The 20,179-nt window shown below is 38.5% G+C and overlaps 1 protein-coding gene across 4 annotated transcripts in view; it reads left to right on the top strand.

The window, feature by feature from the left end:
- ABCB4 (ATP binding cassette subfamily B member 4) overlaps nucleotides 1-20,179 on the top strand; it is a 68,555-nt gene that overhangs the window by 1,722 nt on the left and 46,654 nt on the right. For 2 of the 4 annotated variants that reach the window (XM_006779163.2, XM_015558276.1), the window contains exons 2-9: nucleotides 1,532-1,682; nucleotides 7,691-7,748; nucleotides 9,013-9,204; nucleotides 10,288-10,459; nucleotides 11,731-11,855; nucleotides 14,853-15,024; nucleotides 17,297-17,410; nucleotides 18,449-18,559. In XM_006779163.2, the coding sequence (XP_006779226.1) occupies nucleotides 1,565-1,682; nucleotides 7,691-7,748; nucleotides 9,013-9,204; nucleotides 10,288-10,459; nucleotides 11,731-11,855; nucleotides 14,853-15,024; nucleotides 17,297-17,410; nucleotides 18,449-18,559 (1,062 nt within the window). In that variant the 5' untranslated portion in view covers nucleotides 1,532-1,564. Of the gene's footprint in view, nucleotides 1-1,531; nucleotides 1,683-7,690; nucleotides 7,749-9,012; nucleotides 9,205-10,287; nucleotides 10,460-11,730; nucleotides 11,856-13,362; nucleotides 13,433-14,852; nucleotides 15,025-17,296; nucleotides 17,411-18,448; nucleotides 18,560-20,179 lie in introns of those variants that run through there. The other 2 variants (XM_006779164.2, XM_015558274.1) reach the window with 2 other exon arrangements.

The following is a 20,179-nucleotide window of genomic DNA, read 5'->3' as shown; positions in this document are numbered from 1 at the left end:
GGTGGCAGGTCCTGTGTCCCACTTGGGGGTAGCCAAGTGTTGGTTTGTTGGTGCCAGGTCCATGGTGACGTTTAGTTTTAAATGGCCAGTGTACATCATGGCAGCTCCTGCATTGAGCATCCACCTCCTGGTGGTCAGTGCACATCATACATACTGGCTGGTCAGCCAGTCAGCAGGTTGCTTAGCCTTTTATATATATTTTTCAATGACAGTTGACATACAATATTATATCAATTTCAGGTATACAACATAGTGATTAGACATTTACAAAACTGTACTGTAAATGAGTTTGCAATGCATTGTTTTGTTGAAAATCACTGACAAATTTCTAGGCTTACTTAGGATATTGCTATGAAATTTGTGTCATTTTAAAGTTAAATACAAAAATTTTTATTTAGCAATTTGGGAAGCACTTAAAATAGTCTTCAATGCCATGTAAATGTTCAGCAAAGAGAACAGTACACCACTACCGACCCTGGGTTTGTCGCTGTAGCCCACAGACCCAAGTGCTCTGTCTCCCTCCCCAGGAGCCACTAAATTGAACCTCGGGGACACAGTTCCCTTTTGTAGCAATTACAGGGACCCTTCTCCATTTGCTCCTGACTTTACGTCCTCCCCTTGTTTCACCCCAAGCTCCACCTGGCTCTGACCCTTTGCCTCTGTTGGCACTCTGGGCATGCCCTGTGTGTTTGATGATGGAATTTGGCCTTCCCATATGGAACTTTGGGAACTCTCTGAGAACAGTTTGCACACATTCCTCCTCCCCACCATGTGTGTCTGACCTCAGCCTGCCCATCATATTGGCCCTGTCTGACCCATCTTTCGCTCTCAAGGACCCCATGCTGCCACGTCTGACTCATCACCCATTCTCCCAATGACCGTTCCTTGTCCCCAAAAGGGGGATAGGTGGGGTGAGGAAAATGGGTAGAAGGAAAATATTAAAAAGGGGGGAGAGATGCCAGGGACAGAGGAAAGATATAGAAGTGGAAAATTAAGAGAATGAAGATGCAGTCTGAAAGCAGAGGAAAGAAGAATAAAGAAAGAGCCATAGAACCATTGATCTAAAATGCGGAAAGTGAGAAACTGGAGAGGACTAAAAAGACAGCGAGGGAGAAGTCTGTGGAGCACTGTGACACTGATCAGCTGCTTGGTTCTTGGGTGTTGTGCGCTCCACTGTGTCCCCCTCTAAGTGATAGTACTAAGTACATTGTACATGGGGAGTACTAAGACCAAGGTCCTTGGTGTGGCCCACGGCCTTTCTCCCTCTCTCTAATGTCATCTCCCACACTTTGCACTGAGCACTTCATGCAGTTTCTAGTCACCTCGGTGTTCTAAGTCTCTTGCATCACTACTCTTGCACTTGGGGCCATTATTAAGTAAAATAAGCTGACTTGAACACAACACTGAGAATTTTATACAACTATTGCAAATGTGCCGACCTTAAATAAAAATCCAAAGAACATGGAATTGTGGAAAAGGGAAATTCTATCCCACAAGGTAAAATGAGTATTATTTTATTTCCTTTCTTTAGTTTCGATACTCCGATTGGCAGGATAAATTATTTATGTCCCTGGGCACAATCATGGCCATAGCTCACGGATCAGGTCTCCCCCTCATGATGATAGTATTTGGAGAAATGACCGACAGATTTGTTATTACTGCAGGAAACTTCTCTTTTCCAGGTAAGCATTTCTCAACTTTTTTTTTTAATGCACAGTACTCTTTTAAGTACATGAAGGATTAGAAATAGATTTTGTTCTTCACTGTGTACTTGTGTAATGATTTAGCCATCTGGGTGACTTTAGACATTATGGAAGTTGTAAAATTCTCAGAAAATTCCTCAAATAGTCATTTAAATTTTAAGAAATAGGTGTTTGCTGTTTGAAAGGATGAGGGAATATACAGAATGCTTTGCCTCTAAATAAAGTCGGGCAGTTGCTCTATTTTAGGACAGAGGAACTGTAACAGTATCCATCCCATTAGTGATCCCTGGTGAATTTTAGAATACACCAGTTAGCCGGCAGTGCTTCCTAGCTGTGCTCAGCTTGTAGATATGTTTCTGCTTTTCTTTTTTCTCTTCCCTACCCTTTTTGTTAAAATTATAGCCATTTTTTGTGATTAAATTTAGATCAACCAGGTTGGTTAGAACTTGATGTAGCACTTCACTAAAGGGTGAATGGATTCAATAGGAGAATGATGCAGACACAACAAAAGGACTATCATTACTGAGGGGCCGGAGGAGTCCCATAAGTTAATGTCATCTAAAGCGGGGCTGTGGCAACAGCATGGGTGTGAGGTTCCAACGGACATAGCTATTTTTCATATTAGTTAAATTCCACATAGAAAGGAAGAGTTCCATGCTTTGTACCAACCCTAAGACTTCATTCCTCCGCGTGAGCATTAGACTGGAGAAGACTGAATGGAACTTTATTGGTACACAGATGGTAGAGTATAAGGACAAAATACCGATAAAGGAAAGGTAGCTTTCATAGCAAAGAACCTAAGAAAAAGTGTACCCCATCATTTAGAGAATATTCGGTAAGAGTTTTCAGGGTTCACTGACTGAGCACTATAATATTTCGTTAGCACTGTAGAATGCAAGTGTAAATACCTAAGAGAGGGCCTATTTACATAAATAGTGATAAACATTAATGGCTTTTAGAAAGTAAAAGCATCCTTTGAATTTTAAGGAAAGCTCCTACAAAACCAATGTGTGTTATTTTTTTATTCTCAAGTACGTTGCCCCTGAGAAGACCCTCTTTATAATAAAAATAACCACAGTAATAGCAATCTTTTATTGTATTTTTTATCTGCTAAGTCCTGTTTCACTTAACCCTCACAAGAACAGTCCTACACAGTGGGTAATATTATCCTCTGTGACAGATGAGGCTAGGAGAGGATAAATAACTTGTCCAAAGTTACTTAGTTGGTGAGCATGAGGACAAATTCAAATCCAGGTCTCTCTGCCTTCCAAACCATGCTTATCATGACCAACCATATAAATACAGTATACTGCCAGATGTGAATAATTTTGCTTTCTCTTTTAAAAAGAAACATGTTTGAGAAAATTAAATGGATTACCTATGTTTAACCAGTGACCAGGATTTTAACATAAATACCAGAAAGGTAAAATTGGAGTTAATTTAAGATAGTTTAAAAAATCTTTAAGTGAATAAGGGGTAGGAGTTTTCTATTGACTTTTTAGAAATTCTGTAGACCTATTATGCTTGGTTATGTAGATGTATAAAGCAGGATGATGTCCACATTCAGGCAAATTAATCCAAAATTGGTTTCAATTCAGGGTTTAAAAAATTCACATTAACAGATGAATGGCTAAACAACATGTGGTATACCAGACAATGGAATAATAGCCTTAAAAAGGAGGGAATCCCAAAACCTGCTACAACATGAATAAACCTGGAGGACATTGTGCTAAGTGAAATAAACCAGTAACAAAAGTACAAATACACTGTATGATTTCACTTACATGAGGTATACAGAGTAGTCAAGTTCGTTGAAACAAAAAGTAGAATAGTGGTTACCAGGCACTAGAGGGAGGTGGGAATGAGGAGTTGTTGTTTAATGCATTGAGTTGCATTTTGCAACATAAAAAGTTCTGGAGATTGGTTATACAACTGTGTGAATATGCTAAACACTATTGACCTGTACACTTAACGATGGTTAAGATGGTTAATTTTCTGTTATGTATATTTTATCACAAATAAACTTTTAAAAAAAATCAAATTAAAACAATGTCACACATTCATCACAGATAAGTTAGCATTTGTGCTAATTTTATTAGTCTTGTTTTTAGAATACCACAATACTCCTGCAACTTTCTTATTTGGAGCAGTTTGCTTGTGTTTTTTTACTTGTTTCTAATTATGCAACTGAATTGCTTTGAAGCTGAACGTGGCAGACAGGCGGCCCGTGCTGTGCCCAGGACCAAATTCAAGGTCTCTCTGGGGAATGGCACAAGCAAGTTGCCTACAGACCTGTGACTGCTGGAGTGCTAAACTCAGCAGAGTTGCCAACTTATGTTCAGTAGCCTCCACATGCTGTGACCCTTGGTCTTCCACAGCCACGTTTGTCTCTAGGCCTATTGGCTGTCTGAGGGGACTTGGGAGGGGAAGTTCCTCCAATGTTTCTCATTTCAATGTCCACTCTTTTGTAGTTTATAAAAATAATATTCTCATATCTCTTTGGCGAGAGCAAAACCTTTACATTTCATACTCGCTCTAGATCCAGAGAGATCATTGATATGTTTAGAGTTGTCGAGTTTAGCACCCATCATGGAAGTTGGGAGAAGATAGAGTACTTAGCTGAGCTCCCTCGCTTATCTCATAGAGATCATGTTTATTTAGAGTCCATTCTTTAGAATTGTTGGATTCTTGGACACCTAAATGGGAAGGGAATGATAGAAGAAAACACCAGTTTAAATTACAAGAGGGTCTGACAATGATTTATTGTGAGCAGAACCCGTCCCTGTCAACAGAATAAAGTCACTCCGTGACAAGGTCATTCCCTCACAATGACTCAGTTGTGCAGAAACTATGCATAAAACATTCTGCATCCAAAACCTTAAGGACAGATCCATAAGAAACAGTTTTTCTGCAGAATATCAAGAACTTGATATATTTTATGCCAAGTCTATGTGACTGTAATAATCTAGGATAGTCTGTGGGGAAATCGATATGTTCTGCATGTCCTTGCATTGCCATCAGATTAAGAGGAAAATGCAGCCCTGACTGGTTTGGCTCAGTGAATAGAGCATCGGCCTGTGGACTGAAGTGTCCTGGGTTTGATTCCGGTCAGGGGTACATGCCCAGGTTGCGGGCTCGATCCCCAGTATGGGGGGCATGCAGGAGGTGGCCAATCGATGATTCTCTCTCATCATTGATGTTTCTATCTCTACTTCCCCCTTCCTCTCTAAAATCAATAAAAATATATATTTTTTTAAAAAGAGGCAAATTCATTTTGAGCCCCTTGTTACCTTAACTAACTGCGTATGCTGCTAAGCTACCTGGACAAACACCATCTCTTTGTTTTGTGCTGAATATTTCTATATGCTAAAAGAAATTTTAGGCAGAATTGAAGAAGACAGACATTGATTTACTTTGAGACTCAAAAGTGACAGTCAGGACTTCCTATGCAATGTTTCCTTAAGTAATCCTTAAAGTATATAGTTATTCTTTAGGCCCTTCACTCACCAGCTGCATGACCTTGGGAAAGTTACTTAACCTCTATAGTTCTCATCTTTGAAGGTAATCGTAGAATTAAATGAGATGTATTATGTAAAGAGTTAAATGAGATGGTTTATGTAAAGTGCCTGGAACATAGTAAATGATCAATTAATATTGGGGAAAACTAGTTGTGGGAACTTGGAAATGAAATAACTAAAATTCTGTTTATTCATCTATAAAATGGATGAATGTTCTAGGAGCTCTCAAAAATGAATAGGCAGCTTCAAAGAATTCCCCATTCCCTTGTCATGGGAGGCATTCAGGAAGATGAGAGTGAGAGTTCTCCATGTGGACGCATTAGAATCCAGGGGAGGTAGTTTTAGGAATATGATCTCTAGAATCAGTCACAGATTCTGATTTATGGTTTTGGTGGTGCCTGGACATCTGTAATTTTTCAAGCTCCCCATGTCATTTTAACGGGCAGATAGTGTTAAGAACTCCCAAACCAGATAACTATTTGGAGATTGTTTATGAGACAGAAGCATAACAGGTAGCATCTGCGAGAACAGTTCTACGCCCTGTCCAGATCTAGAATCCCAGGAGATTTCTAGATCTAGAACACCAGATCTGGAACCGGTAATTCTAGTTCTGGCCTGGGACTTGAGAAAGAAGCAGGTCAAATTTGGAATGCCCATAAATCCTTATTTCCTGGGGGGGGGGGGTCAATTTAAATTATAATATCCTCATTGAGAGAATTTAAAAGTTTGAGATAGGTGTTGGAGGAGAGTAAAACTCATTTAAGATTTCTAAGTTCAAGGAAAAAATTAGCCCTGTATACAGCCCTAGCTGGTTTGGCTCAGCGGATAGTCCGTTGGCCTGTAGACTGAAGGGGCCCAGGTTCAGTTCTGGTCAAGGGCACATGCCTGGGTTGCAGGCTCAATCCCCAGTAGGGGGTGTGCAGGAGGCAGCCAACCAATGATTCTCTTTCATTGATGTTTCTTTCTCTCCTTCTCCCTTCCTCTCTGAAATCAATAAAAATATATTTTAAAAATTTAGCCTTGTATACATATACCTGGAGGTTTCCCAAGGTTTTGCACAATGATTGTACAAGTACCACAGCTTTAGGATAGCTCATCTACCTCTAATTCCAAACACAGCTCCAATTTGGCATATCAAAGGTACATATTTAAGAACTCAGAAGGAAATGAACACACAGAACTGAACTGATAAGAACAGGAGTAAAAGAGGGCATGTTTCCTCCAGGATCTGATAGCTGAGGGAGAGCTAGAGTAATAAGCACTTTACTGTGAACATCAGTAGAATTTATAATCTTGAGGGGAAAAATTATGCCTGGTAATTGAGCCTTAGAGTAGTTTAAGTTTTAAATAAATTTCAACCTTATCTCCCTTTGGAAGAAGATAAGGAGGATACACAGAACCCAGAGAACATGACCTCTGGGTTGTTTACACATGATAAAGGAACAAAGATTAACTAGTTTCTCTCCTAGCATCATGGGAGATGGGAAATACCTACCCTAGTATGTTTCCTCACCAATACCATAGTGATGATACTTTATCCTATTACTCTGTGGATGCAATAGATATGGTCTGTTTTCTCCCCCCCCCCCCACTTTGTGTTTTTTAAAAAGTGAAAATAAGTGATTACCACATGCATCAATCAGCATAGTATAGTGTTAGGAGCTGCGCAGTACACTGTTGGAACTCTCAGCCTTTTGCTGGCTGTGTGACTTTGGGTAAGTTGCCTTATCTCTCTGTGCCTCAATTTCCTCACCTGTACAAAGGGGATTTCTACAACAGTCCTACCTCAGAGGGTTGTTGTGAAAATTAAGTGAATTAATATATGTAAACTGTTTTCAGTAAATGCTAGCTATAATGAAAACCAAGACAGCACACTGACATTTTTATCAAATTAGCTCAAATTAATGGGTAATATATTTCCTTCTAATTAATACTGCTTTAAAATACCAGAATACAGTTTTGCTAGTAAGCAAGACATGGAACGCAGGATGATGACTCATTGCCAATGATCATTAAGATCTTGTCTTGAGGTTTTCTTCCTTTACCATGCAAGCAATTCAGCCCTTCTATTACTTAGGTCACGAGGAAGCATGTCAGGGAAAACACACATATATTAAAATAAAATTTACGGGAGCAAGTATCTGTCAAGTCCTTTGAGCCACTTAGAAAAGAGGGCCCCTTAAATCCTGTATTTTCTGTTTGGACCGTTTCTCTTTTCCTCCTCTGCCTTCTGAGGCTCCTCTACTGCCTTAGGAAGCTGCTTTGCGGAAGGCTGCAGACCCGTAGGATGGGGGAAGAACCTGGGAGGGCTTCTCTTCCCCATCTGGAGCCTCCATGCCCTGCATCTAAACCCTTGGGTTGTTTCCTTGAGTAAAGTGAAGAGAAAAGAGTTTTAAAACCCAGGAATATCTATTAATAGTTCAACCTTTCAAAAATGTCTCATTTTTGTTTCATTTTGTTTTTATTTAGTGAATTTTACATTGTCAATGTTAAATCCAGGCAGAATTCTGGAAGAAGAAATGACTAGGTAATTGGCTAATATATATATATATATACTCTTTACCTTTTGTTATACTCTTTAACCTATTATTAAAATTTATACCACCCCAACCCCACCATTTGAAGTAAGTTGCATACATCATGCCCTTTACTAATAAATACTTCAGTGTGGATCTTAAGAATAGGATATTTTCTTCATAACCATAGTACGGTTATCAACTTCAGTAAATTTAATATTGATACTCTACTTTGATCTAATCTACCACCTGCATTCCAATTTTGTTAGCTGATCCAATAATGTCATTTCCCCCCTATTTTAGCCTTCTTAGTGGAAATCTCAAAAGCCTGTAACATAATGTTTGTGTGTTTAACATATCATTAAAGTTGCTGATATAAATGAGTACTATCTGTATGTGATAGCAGGCCTGAAAGGCTCTATCTGGAAGATGTTTGTAAAATTATATAAAAAGTAAACTTGAAATTATTCAAACTGAATTTATTATTTTTAAAGATACTAACTTTCACCCTAGCTGGTTTGGCTCAGTGGATAGGGTGTCAGCCTGTGGACTGTAGGGTCCCGTGTTCAATTCTGGTCAAGGGCACATGCCTGGGTTGTGGGCTTAATCCCCAGTAGGGGGGCGGTGCAGGAGGCAGCCTATCAATGATTCTCTCTCATCATTGATGTTTCCATCTCTCTCTCTCTTTCCCTTCCTCTCTGAAATCAATAAGACTATATTATAAAATAAAAGATACTAACTTTCCTCTAATTTAGTTAAGCCCTCACTCCAAATTAATATAAAATTTTAGCACACTATTAAATACCCACCTCCAAATTCTGCCAAATAGAAAGAGGGTTTTCTTGTTTCTTTGTGTGAACAATATGAGAAAACTTAACTAAGAAATATTTAACATGGTCAACCTGTTTATTCCTTCATTTGCAATATGTTCAACAGTAGTGAACTTTTTCAGTACAAGATATGCAAGTCTAGAATATTAATTATAAAAAAAGAATCAAATTGTATCTATAAATTATCAATATCAGTTTTAAAATGATTCATTAACACCACTATTTTTTGCAGTTAGCCAAAAAAATTTATCTGGTTTCTTTGGCTGATAATTCAAGTAAATCAATTTGCCTTCGTCTTCTTATAATCTAAGAAAAGAAAAAGAAACTTTAATATGTATTTGTTATAATGGCCTACATAATTTTATTTATTCCCAATTCTGAAGATTGCTCCTGAAAGAGATGAATAAAGAACATATATAAAAGAAACTTTCTAATTATTTTCCAGATATGCATATTATTACTCAGGACTAGGTGCTGCAGTTCTCGTTGCTGCCTATATACAAGTTTCATTTTGGACTTTGGCAGCCGGCCGACAGATTAGGAAAATTAGGAAAGAGTTTTTTCATGCTGTTCTCCGACAAGAAATAGGCTGGTTTGACATCAACGACACCACTGAACTCAATACACGGCTAACAGAGTAAGTGTATAGTTAATGTTATACTTGTGTGAAGAGATTAACCACTAACTGTGAACATTTGTCATGGGAGGATTTTTAAATGGAAAAAGTACTAGGTTAAGTATCTGATATAATACCAAGAACAGATGGATGATCTGACAGCAATTTCTAGCACCGACAGCCTATGCCACAGCATGTTTTCTTTATCTGTTAGTTTTTCTCCTTAGTTATAGAGTAAGTTTATTTGAGGACTGAGCTCACATCCTGTGTACTTATTTATCTCTCATGGAGCTTACCACACGGCCTGGCAGATGTTACATACTCAATTAAGATGGTTGAATGAATGAATTCATGATTGAATGAATTCACAAATACGCTCTTCTTAGTAATTGCTGACTCTTGACTTACTCATCAATGTGAGGGCCTACTATGTGCCAAACACGAGGAATTTGTGATACACCCGTGACCCAAAGACCTCTGCCATCTTATTGCTTACATTCCAGTAGGGGGAGATAGATGACAAACTTTTCTTACTGGAAGGTCCTGGGGAGAGTGGAGTGAGAAAATGAGGTCAAAAAGGAGTGAAGGTCAAGGCATTTGGGACCTGGTTGGCCTCAGTAAGGACTTCATCATTCACTCTGAGTGAAATGGGCAGCGATGGCACATGTTTTGATCTGAGGATTCGCCTGTTCAGACTTGCATTTTCAAAGGATCACACTGGCTGCCGTGTTGAGGATCGAGTGGATGGAAAACAGGGCCAACGGTAGATGGAAGGAGCACTTCCCTATTATCATAATGCCCTTCCTAACTTCTGCCTTTAGTCAGATCGGCTCATCTTCAGAATGTTAATGCTTCTTGTATAGGATTTGTGAGTTTAATAGCATCCACCTTAATGATATTAATGTCTGAGAAGCATGAACTAATCCTGAGTTTCTTCCTTTGTACAGTACTTAGGTGGGGAAAGTATCATTCGAGAGGCTAAGACTCTGAAAGAGGCTTGCCGTGTCTGAACAAGTCTGACCTGTCTGTGTTTGTTAGATGTCTGCTGCACCTCTCTAACTGAAGACCTCCTGCCTGTAACCACTTAGGTGTGATCTTTTTTAGTGACATCTCCAAAATCAGTGAAGGAATTGGTGACAAGGTTGGAATGTTCTTTCAAGCAATAGCCACGTTTTTTGCAGGATTCATAGTGGGGTTCATGAGAGGATGGAAGCTCACCCTTGTGATAATGGCCATCAGCCCTATCCTGGGACTCTCTGCAGCTGTTTGGGCAAAGGTATGTGAAACGGGGGCGTGTTCACGTGTGTGAACCCACATCTGCGGTTATTTGAAAGAGGCGGGATTCCAGTGCTTGGAATTGTGCAAATCGGTGTTAAATGTCGGTCGAAACCACATTTAGAAGCAGGTTGTTCATCTGGTGCTTTACTAAGAAAACGTATTTCAAATGTGATTCAAAACGTCACCGTTTTTACTTCAGTGACAGGTTTTTTACACTGCTGTTATTTCTTTGGTCAATTTTCTGGCACAGTATCTTAAATTACATGTAAGGTTTGTGTCCTTGTTTGAGGAAACACAATTTTAAAATGTAACATACCTCTGAACTATTCTGTGAATATAAAAAATTTAAGTAAAGTTTGGATTGATTGATTTGTCATTGTTACATTGACAATTGAGTGGCGCTCTGCCACATTTGCCTTACAGTAACATACACATAACCCGTTCTACTTCAGCCACAGGTGAGAAGTTTTACCGGCATTTTTTGCTCACTCTGGAATTGATCATTTACTGAACACATTGCGGACCAGTAGTTTTAGTGCTGGCTTTACCCAGGGGCCAGACAAGTTTCTATTGGACGAGCACAAAAAACGCTTTACATGAATGTTACAGGCACGCTTTAAAATTAAATACCCACTGCATTTTGAAGTTACTTATGACATGTTCTTACAAACTAACACCTTTTTAAAGTATGGTACTTTGTAAAACACTGTGTGATATGAAGTGGAACTGAACAAAGCTGGCAAATTCTCGTGATCCGTCTGCAATGTGTTAATAAACTACTGGTATCTATTTTGTTTTTATTCTTCCTTTATCTTTCTCCCACAGTATCTTGTTAGCCATCTTATTATTTAGTAGAATGCCCAGGAGTACATCTGGAAATATTCTTTCGTAGTCATTAAAAATCATGGCAAAATTAAGGAAAGGATGGGCAATCCTTTCAAAGCAGTAAAGTTTTATTTTCATTTATTTTGCAATCAACAGAGAAAAAAACCCGTAATAGATGTGGAACTTGAACTGTTCCCAAAAACGTTTTCTAGAGAGCAACGTGTGGACTTCCTTTTCCCGATGCTCTTGGGGAGCATGTCAGGAGGGTGGGTCTGAGTGGCCTGTGTAGCGGGGAGGAAGCCCCTGCTGGCGCCCTGAGTGCCGTTTGCTTCCTGACTTCCGTGTTTAGTAGAGGATAGGGTTGGGGGAGAAAGAGTAACTTTAAGGGTTGGCCTTTCAACGTCCCTCCCATACAAAAGTCATGAATGTTTCTCTCCTGTCCAGATACTCTCGGCATTTAGTGACAAAGAACTCGCTGCATATGCGAAAGCAGGCGCCGTGGCAGAAGAGGCTCTGGGCGCCATCCGGACCGTGATAGCCTTTGGGGGCCAGAACAAAGAGCTGGAAAGGTCAGGAAGGTTCTTTGCACACTTGCACATTTTGTTGTTCATTCTTTTGTGGTATGCGTTCACCACTTTCCTTTCCCTCATATTAAAACTCCCCCACCGTAGACAGGCACCTTCACTAATGGCTAGAGTTCAACGTCAGATTCTAAAACAGGGTTCTGACCCTCTATGTCCCAAGGACTCCTTGGGCAGTCTGATGAAGCCCATGGACTCCCTCCTTAAAATAATGGTTTCAAATGCATAAAACAAAATAGGATTACCAGGGAAACCAATTATATTGAAGTTCAACTATCAAAATATTTTTAAATTGTAATCTAATAAATATGTCTCTTTTGTTAACATATATATACACAAAATATACATATATATATATATGGCTAAGTGACCAACCATACGTCTCTCTGACCATCTGACCCACCAGCCCGTACATGTGACACACACTGGCAATTTAAAAATAAACATTGACTTGTGCATGTGCAATACATATGAAGCTCTCGCTGGTGCCAATTGCATGCGTGTGTTTCAATCTGTCATTGTTGATCATGAATTTGGTTGTTTTTGTTGCCATTCAACGTGGACCGCATTGTGATTTATTCATTGACTGTTTGACCTACTGACCGGCTGGTACATATGACGTGCACTGGCAATTTAAAAATAAACGTTGACTCGCACACTCTTGATACATATAAAGCTCTCTCTGGCACCAATCACACACATGTTTTGATTTTATAATACTATATTATATATACTATTTTGACATGTAATTTTTTGCGGTAACATAATTACCGCACAAATCTTTCTTCTAATTAATTTCCCTTCAAGGTGCACAGATTCGTGCACCGGGCCACTAGTTAAATAATAAGAGCTAACCATTGGTCTGACAGGTACTCTAGTTCTGAAGTCGGGGTGTGAGTAAAATATATTTAAAGATATTTGTAGCAATTGTAACATGATAGGAAAATGATCTGAGATTTCTATTGGCAACAGAGTCACAGTTACTACTCATACTACCGTGGTTTGTTGCTGGGATTGATCATGAAAGGAAATGCTAAATTTCAGTTAGAGGTTAATGATAATAAATATGTAATTTTTTTCCCCATTCAAGTTCCTTGACCTTGGATCCCAGGTCAATTATCTCTGCTCTAAAGGAACTTGATCTATAAAAAATCTAAATGTCAGAACAAAGCCCACTGATGAAGGGTACTCCCTCCACCAGTTTTCTCTAAATAATAACACCCCCTAATATAGCCAAAGCATAATTTTGTGTAAAGCATTTTCTTTTGCTGTTCTGTGGAACTCCTGATACCCACAACTCTGAAATAGAAACTCCTGGAAATTCTCCAGCATTAAAAGCCAAGTTTCCCTAATTTCCTCCATTTCCTTTTCTATTTTTCTATTCCTTGAGCCCTCTTCAAAACCACCACGTTCCTGGTTCTCTAACCTCTCCCTTTTTCTCTCTTACTGCTGCTTCCTGTACACAATAGCTCACACAGACCACACTAACCCTCAGTTGGACATCAGGATGTGAATGTAATCAGTGCCGCTCCATTAGCTGCAGTAAGCAAGCCGCCTAAGCGAAGGTAACTACAGCATGTCCACCACTGTCACCGGAGCTTTGTGTCACATTGGGGCCGATACAAATCTCCCTGCACACGGCTGGCTCAGGGCCCAGCCCAGGACTGGACCTGGCCTTCTGGCTGTCTCCCCGGGGACACAGCTCTGCTAAGTGAGTGCAGCGCCCAACACAGAAAAATACACTGAAGAGTTGAGTGCTTCAAGTAATTAAAAGGACAAACACTTTCTGGTGGCAGTATGCATTCTTTGCAAACTAATAAGTTCTCAACATCTCATTGGGTTAAACTAAAAAAATATATGATGTTTGTTTTTTGTTAGAAACAGAAGCACCCTGCTTTATATTTTTTCCCCCAAAGTCTCATTCTATATTCATTGAATTTTTTTCTGAAGTTAGGGAGCCAAAATAAACATTTTTATACTCTCTGTGTCTAGCATGGAAAGGTAGATTTAATTTAAATTGATGTAAAAAACAACAACATTGCAATTTATTAGAACCATTCTAGATACCTGTGCTTTTGTATCAAATCATAGAAGCCAGTAGTATGAATTTTAATGACTATTCAGAAATATGATAATAGTAGAATGGGCAACATTCAGAAAGAGATTACATTTGAGAACAGCAGTAATAGTAATGGTGGGAATAGGAAGCGTCAGGTTTTGCCAACTTTGCGCCAGCCCTGTACTAACTACTCTCTGTAACTTCTGTCAGCCTCAGAATTACCTGGAAAGGTAGGCATTATTCGCTTCATTTTACAGATGATGAGACAAAAATCTAAAACTATTGAATAAGAACCCAAATCCCACAAGTAGTGACCACTTTATAACTGTGTACCCTGGCTTGAGAGTTGAAGGTCAATTGATCAAAAAACAAAACAACAATAACAAGAAAGCAAAGGCCTAAGTATAAGAACATGTAAAATTCCTGCCCCTCACCCAGTGGGGCAATAAGGAAAGGATTTTCTTTTCTCTAGAGAAGAGAAATTAAACTGTGTTAAGAATCTAACTATTTTAAGAGTCCTGAATAGTATTTATATTTTGGTGTCATTCTTGGTTGGCTTGGTTTTTCTCCTTCCTCCTTAACCTTGACTTGTGATGCTGGCCATGGAGGGGGTGATGAAGCTCGTCCATATCCCAGGGATGAGAGCTCAGTTCTGGAATGGCTACAGGAACATTGGTTGGACTGGTGAGGTCCAAGGGAGAGGGGTCCAGGCCAGTGAAGAGAAGGCTCAGATAGGTTCTAGCCTTCTCGAGTCCTATCTGGCTGATCCTGAGTTGGTTCAGTTTCCAGGAAGCTGAGTCCCCCAAGGGATTTCTTACTTTACTGGCTTTGTTTCTTAAACCTCCAACTGTACAGGAGGTGAATATGGCTCAGATTATGGATTGTTTACTTTCTTATTATAACATTTTCTCCTGATTTTCTGGTAGGTATCAGAAACATCTAGAAGTTGCCAAAAAGATTGGAATTAAAAAAGCTATTTCAGCAAACATTTCCATGGGCATTGCCTTCCTGTTAATATATGCATCATATGCGCTGGCCTTCTGGTATGGATCCACTCTGGTCATATCAAAGGAATATACTCTGGGAAATGCAATGACAGTAAGTATTTTTTCTAATATTTATGAAGAATCTAAAAATATTATTTATCCATCTTCCTTGTCTTTACTTTCATATTCCTGCTTTTCGAAGGATGAGCCATGATTATAGGCTTTTTTCTTTTGGTGAATCTTTGCTCTGTCCTGTGGGCAGAGTTGGCCTGGACTACACAAGGCGTACTTATGAGTAGGGGCAAGAAAATAGCATGTAGTGAGAAACATATATAATATGCAAAGGAAATAAAAATTGAATGACGTTGTGAATAGACAAATACGGATTGGAGCCATCCTCATTCAGCCCTTGATTTCCATTATATAAGAAAGTAAACATTACATAGTGATGGAATGTTAAACTTATATATCATAAAACATCAGCTATCTGAAATAGGAGATGAAAAGTTATTTTAGTTTCCTTTTTCAAAATGAAGATAGCTTTAAGATTATAAAAATAATATATTCTAGTTATTAAAAGGATTAGAATTTTAAAAAACAGGAATTACTTAGAATTACTCATAATCTAATAATATACATTTAATGAGAACTTTTGGCATATATCTTCCAAGTGTATATATTTTCTATATATACACATATTTTTTTCTTTTAAAACTGGGATTGTATTATATCATTCTGTAATCTTTTTTTACAAGCTAGAAATAATTTTATGACCATCTTTCCATGTCAGTGACAGAACAACATGTAACCGTTCAAACAGTGATCTTTTAAAACCCAAACTTCCCTATCTTTTCAAACAAAGGACACTGAACACAGTTTGTCCCTCTGCTGATGACTTCGGGCCATTATGAAAATGGATCACTTCAAGTTGTTTTCTAGAGTGGAATCTTCAGACTCCCCTGAGGTGTGGAGGGCTGTTTGACTGGATGAGCATTCGTAATTGCTGTGACTTTTCTTTTTTCTCTCATTTTGGTCTTCTCTCTGATTGTTAGCTTAGAAGCTCTCCACCTTTCTTCAGTTCCTTGCTTGCTGGATTTTATGAAGAAAGGAGACTGAATCCTGACTTTGCTATTCACCTTTTGTGCGGAGTGTGTCCTCTCTGGCCTTGTCTCCCCCTTGGCAGTGCGTGGACAGCAACAGCTCCCTCATGGGGCTGGGGGGTGGTACCCGCCCACAGTGCAGGGAGCCAGCAACACCCTCTGGGTAAAGGGCTTTAGTGTATTAACTTTAATAACATCTATTTTGGTAGAGACTTTTTGCTTTCCTACTGGCGCTTACCTTACTGCAGACAGTGGAGAGATAATGAGGGATATTTGAGTTCTGGCTATGTGAGGTGTCATTGTTCCTGTCTTCGGGGAAAAGCCCAACTATGTGTATAAGTTTCACCATGCCCAGAGAGAAAGAAGTAATTTCTCTTCATTTATGTTTTCCTCAATTGAGTTATGCTAATAATCTGGATTCCTGAAGCTATATTTTTGGCTTTTCTATATCAACTTATTTTCCTAGTTAAAAAAATATAAAGGAAAATGTGTTAAGTTTTGTGTGGTATAGTACAGAATGATTATACAAAGGAATTATTAGTGCACACAGATGTAATCGTGTTTTATAATGTGTGAACTAATTCTTATATTAAAATCTGATTAAAATATGTATGTAAAATGGTACTTTTTAAGGAAAATTCCATGGGGCCAAAACCTACCATGTTTCATCCTTTTAAAAAATATATATTTTCATTGATTTCCGGGAGGGAGGAGAGCCAGAGAGAGAAAGAAACATCCATGATGAGAGGGAATCATCGATTGGTTGCCTCCTGCACATCCCACCCTGGGGATCGAGCCTGCAACCCAGGCATGTGCCCTGACTGGGAATCAAACCATGACCTCCTGGTTCATAGGCCAACGCTCAACCACTGAGCCATACCATTCAGGCCCATGTCTCCTCTTGAACATTCTGTATATCATATAAATATATAGTTAGAAAAAATGAGAATAATAATAGCGATGGAAAATGCTTCCCTCTGGTGGTATTTGCTTCAGAATCAAGGCAGTAGGTTTGAAGAATCTTTCTGACTCTGTCTGAGTTCAAGAGAAGAGCAACAGATAGTTTCCCAAGCTGGACACATATTTTTGAGGTTGAAGAAACCCATTTGTGCAATGAAACGTTATAGTACGTGGTAACCTTGTACGTTTTGCTCTTTTGCTAAAACAATTTTAAAGGATAAACCTAAACTCAACCCTTTGTATTGTGTATTTCACACAAATCATGTCTGAGATCCTGGACCCCAGAATAGGGCTTATAACTCTTTCTCACTTTCTTTTGTTCAGGTCTTTTTTTCAATTCTGATCGGAGCTTTCAGCGTTGGACAGGCTGCTCCTTGTATTGATGCTTTTGCCAATGCAAGAGGAGCAGCGTATGTGATCTTTGATATTATAGATAAGGTGAGTCAACTATTGTGATGCTGAAAAGTTCCTTAGGCTTGGGTAACTAAGTCTGGCTTTAGGTCAAATGTCATGTGAACATTAATTATGTGAAATTAACAACCTCTTTTTAGTAATGAATGAAGCAAATGCCTCTTATTAATATTTCTAAAAGTTTATCTTTAGTATAATAACCCTGATCTCGTTTTGGAAAGGTACGTCTGCACCTGTGTAATTATTAGAGTTCAGAGCACAGATGTCTGTCTTCCTAGTTTTTTTCCCCTTTCTCTTTCACTTTGTGGCCAGACTAAGAATAATATGATTTCTATACAGGATGGAAAAATTATTGGTGGAGCCAAAATTGACAGTATGTTTTACTGGGTTGCACACTTCAAAAAAAAATGGTCACTGCATGTTTGATATCATTTTGAATTAACTATGTTGATTGAATAAGTTGTACTGATTGCAATGGAATAAAGAAAATAGTTTTGAATATTAAAATGTCACTGTTTATACACAGATAAACCGCAAAGAGGATAACTGAAATTTGATCATTTAATCTAAGCAATTCCTCCTTTTTCATTGATCGAAGTCATGAGAAAATTGCTCAGCTTCCAAATTTATTGAATGTTTACATTGTCCCTAAATAACTTGCTTTAACCAGTTGTTTAGTCAGTCTTCTTAACCCAATCCATTACATTTATTATTTAGGAATAAACTAATTTTCACTAAATGATGCTATACCTATAATAGTATGTTTTGTTGTATAAACATGAAAATCTGACCATTTAGAAATTTTATAAGGGTATGCCAAAATCTTAAAGTGAAATATTGTACAAAATAAAATGAGTATGTCACTATGATCTTTTAAGGAAATGCTTGTTTTCTGAGAATGAACGTTTCCTTAAACACACACACAATCTCTACCTAGGGTTCTATCATATGGGAGGGAGAGTGTGCCATTCCAGGTATTAATTTTGGAATTTGCTGAATCATATTCCTTAAAAATGCAATTGTTTATTGTATGATAGAATAGTCATTGAATTTTGTTTTATTTAGAATCCTAAAATTGACAGTTTTTCAGAGAGAGGACACAAACCAGACAACATCAAAGGGAATTTGGAGTTCAATGATGTTCATTTTTCTTATCCAGCTCGAGCTAATGTCAAGGTACTGTAAATAGTATCTATAGGAATTCCTAACATAGGTTGAATGTTTAATCATCTTAAAGAATCTAAAGCCTCTAATCTTTTGATATTTATGTGTTTTTTCTTTTGGGGGTTATATTCCTTTATTTGATAGTTTTTTAATGAAGGTGAAAGTTTTATTATTAAACTGTTTCTTGTTTTCCTGCAAGGCTATTGCTTCACTGTCTAAGAATAGTACCAGCAAATACAGTATACTGCAAAATTAAGATAGTGTTGTTCATCATCTGACACTGGAACAACTAACAAAAGCTTTTCTCCACTGCCAGTTATTTCCAGTGGAAAGATCATTTAGTATTTTGGCCCTATCCTGAGACAGATGTAAGCAAGTTATAATACAAGGTGGGGCAAAAGTATGAATACAGTTGTGAGCATGCAAAACACAGAGTGTATTCTTATATTATTATTATTTATTCATTTTTTAAATATATTTTATTGATTTTTCACAGAGAGGAAGGGAGAGAGATAGAGAGTTAGAAACATCGATGAGAGAGAAACATCAATTAGCTGCCTCCTGCACATCTCCCACTGGGGATGTGCCCGCAACCCAGGTACATGCCCCTGACCAGAATCAAACCTGGGACCCTTTAGTCCACAGGCCGACGCTCTATCCACTGAGCCAAACCCGTTTCGGCTATTATTATTTATTAATTATTTTATTATTTTCCATATGAACAACTGTAAGCCTATTTTTGCCCCACCCTGAATTATATAAGGCTTAAGATAACAATGTTATCTTTGAATTATATAATTGTTGTGGCTAGATTTTACCACAAATCATTTCAGGAATTCTGAATTTTATACCTTGTAGCCTAGCCTAAAAATCATAGGGCAGTGATGGCGAACCTTTTGATCTCGGCGTGTCAGTATTTTGAAAAACCCTAACTTAACTCTGGTGCTGTGTCACATATAGAATTTTTTTGATATTTGCAACCATAGTAAAACAAAGACTTATATTTTTGATATTTATTTTATATATTTAAATGCCATTTAACAAAGAAAAATCAGCCAAAAAAATGAGTTCACTTGTCACCTCTGACATGCATGTCACAGGTTGGCCATCACTGTGTTAGGGGAGGGGAGCCCCATGAAACCCTCAGCCCCTCTGACATAGAAGCAACTCCAGACCCTGGGTTCTCCTGTCCCATCCTGTACAGGAAGTCTCTCAGGACACCATGGGCTGATGAGATGCCTTTAGGGATGATAGGCAGGTGTACCACAGTCCATGGACCTTGGGGATGGGGAGTTGTCCCCTAATTCCTTTGAATTCAGTGTGGGCACCTATAGATTTTATGTATTTCTCACATGCTTCTTCACTCATTGGCTCATCTGGTTCTGCAGGGTTACTCGGTGTCATCTTGGTCAGCCAACCATCTTCATGACAAGATGTGCTGGCAAGTCCTGGCTTCCCTGCAAGAGCTGCATTAAGTGCAGTTACTTCTGATAGAGGAGAATAGAGTTTGCTAGCAGCTTTCACACATTCCTAAGCACCAAATTCATCTTGTTTGATCAATTTTGTCCCAGTTTAAGACAGACTACAGTAAACAACACCTCGCAGCGCTTCCTGTACAAAATTGCAGATTCT

This window comes from Myotis davidii, unplaced genomic scaffold (assembly GCF_000327345.1).
Source record: "Myotis davidii unplaced genomic scaffold, ASM32734v1 scaffold187, whole genome shotgun sequence".
NCBI lineage: Eukaryota > Metazoa > Chordata > Mammalia > Chiroptera > Vespertilionidae > Myotis > Myotis davidii.
The sequence above is the reverse complement of the archived record's forward strand: the minus strand, read 5'-3'. Positions and strand labels throughout refer to the sequence as shown.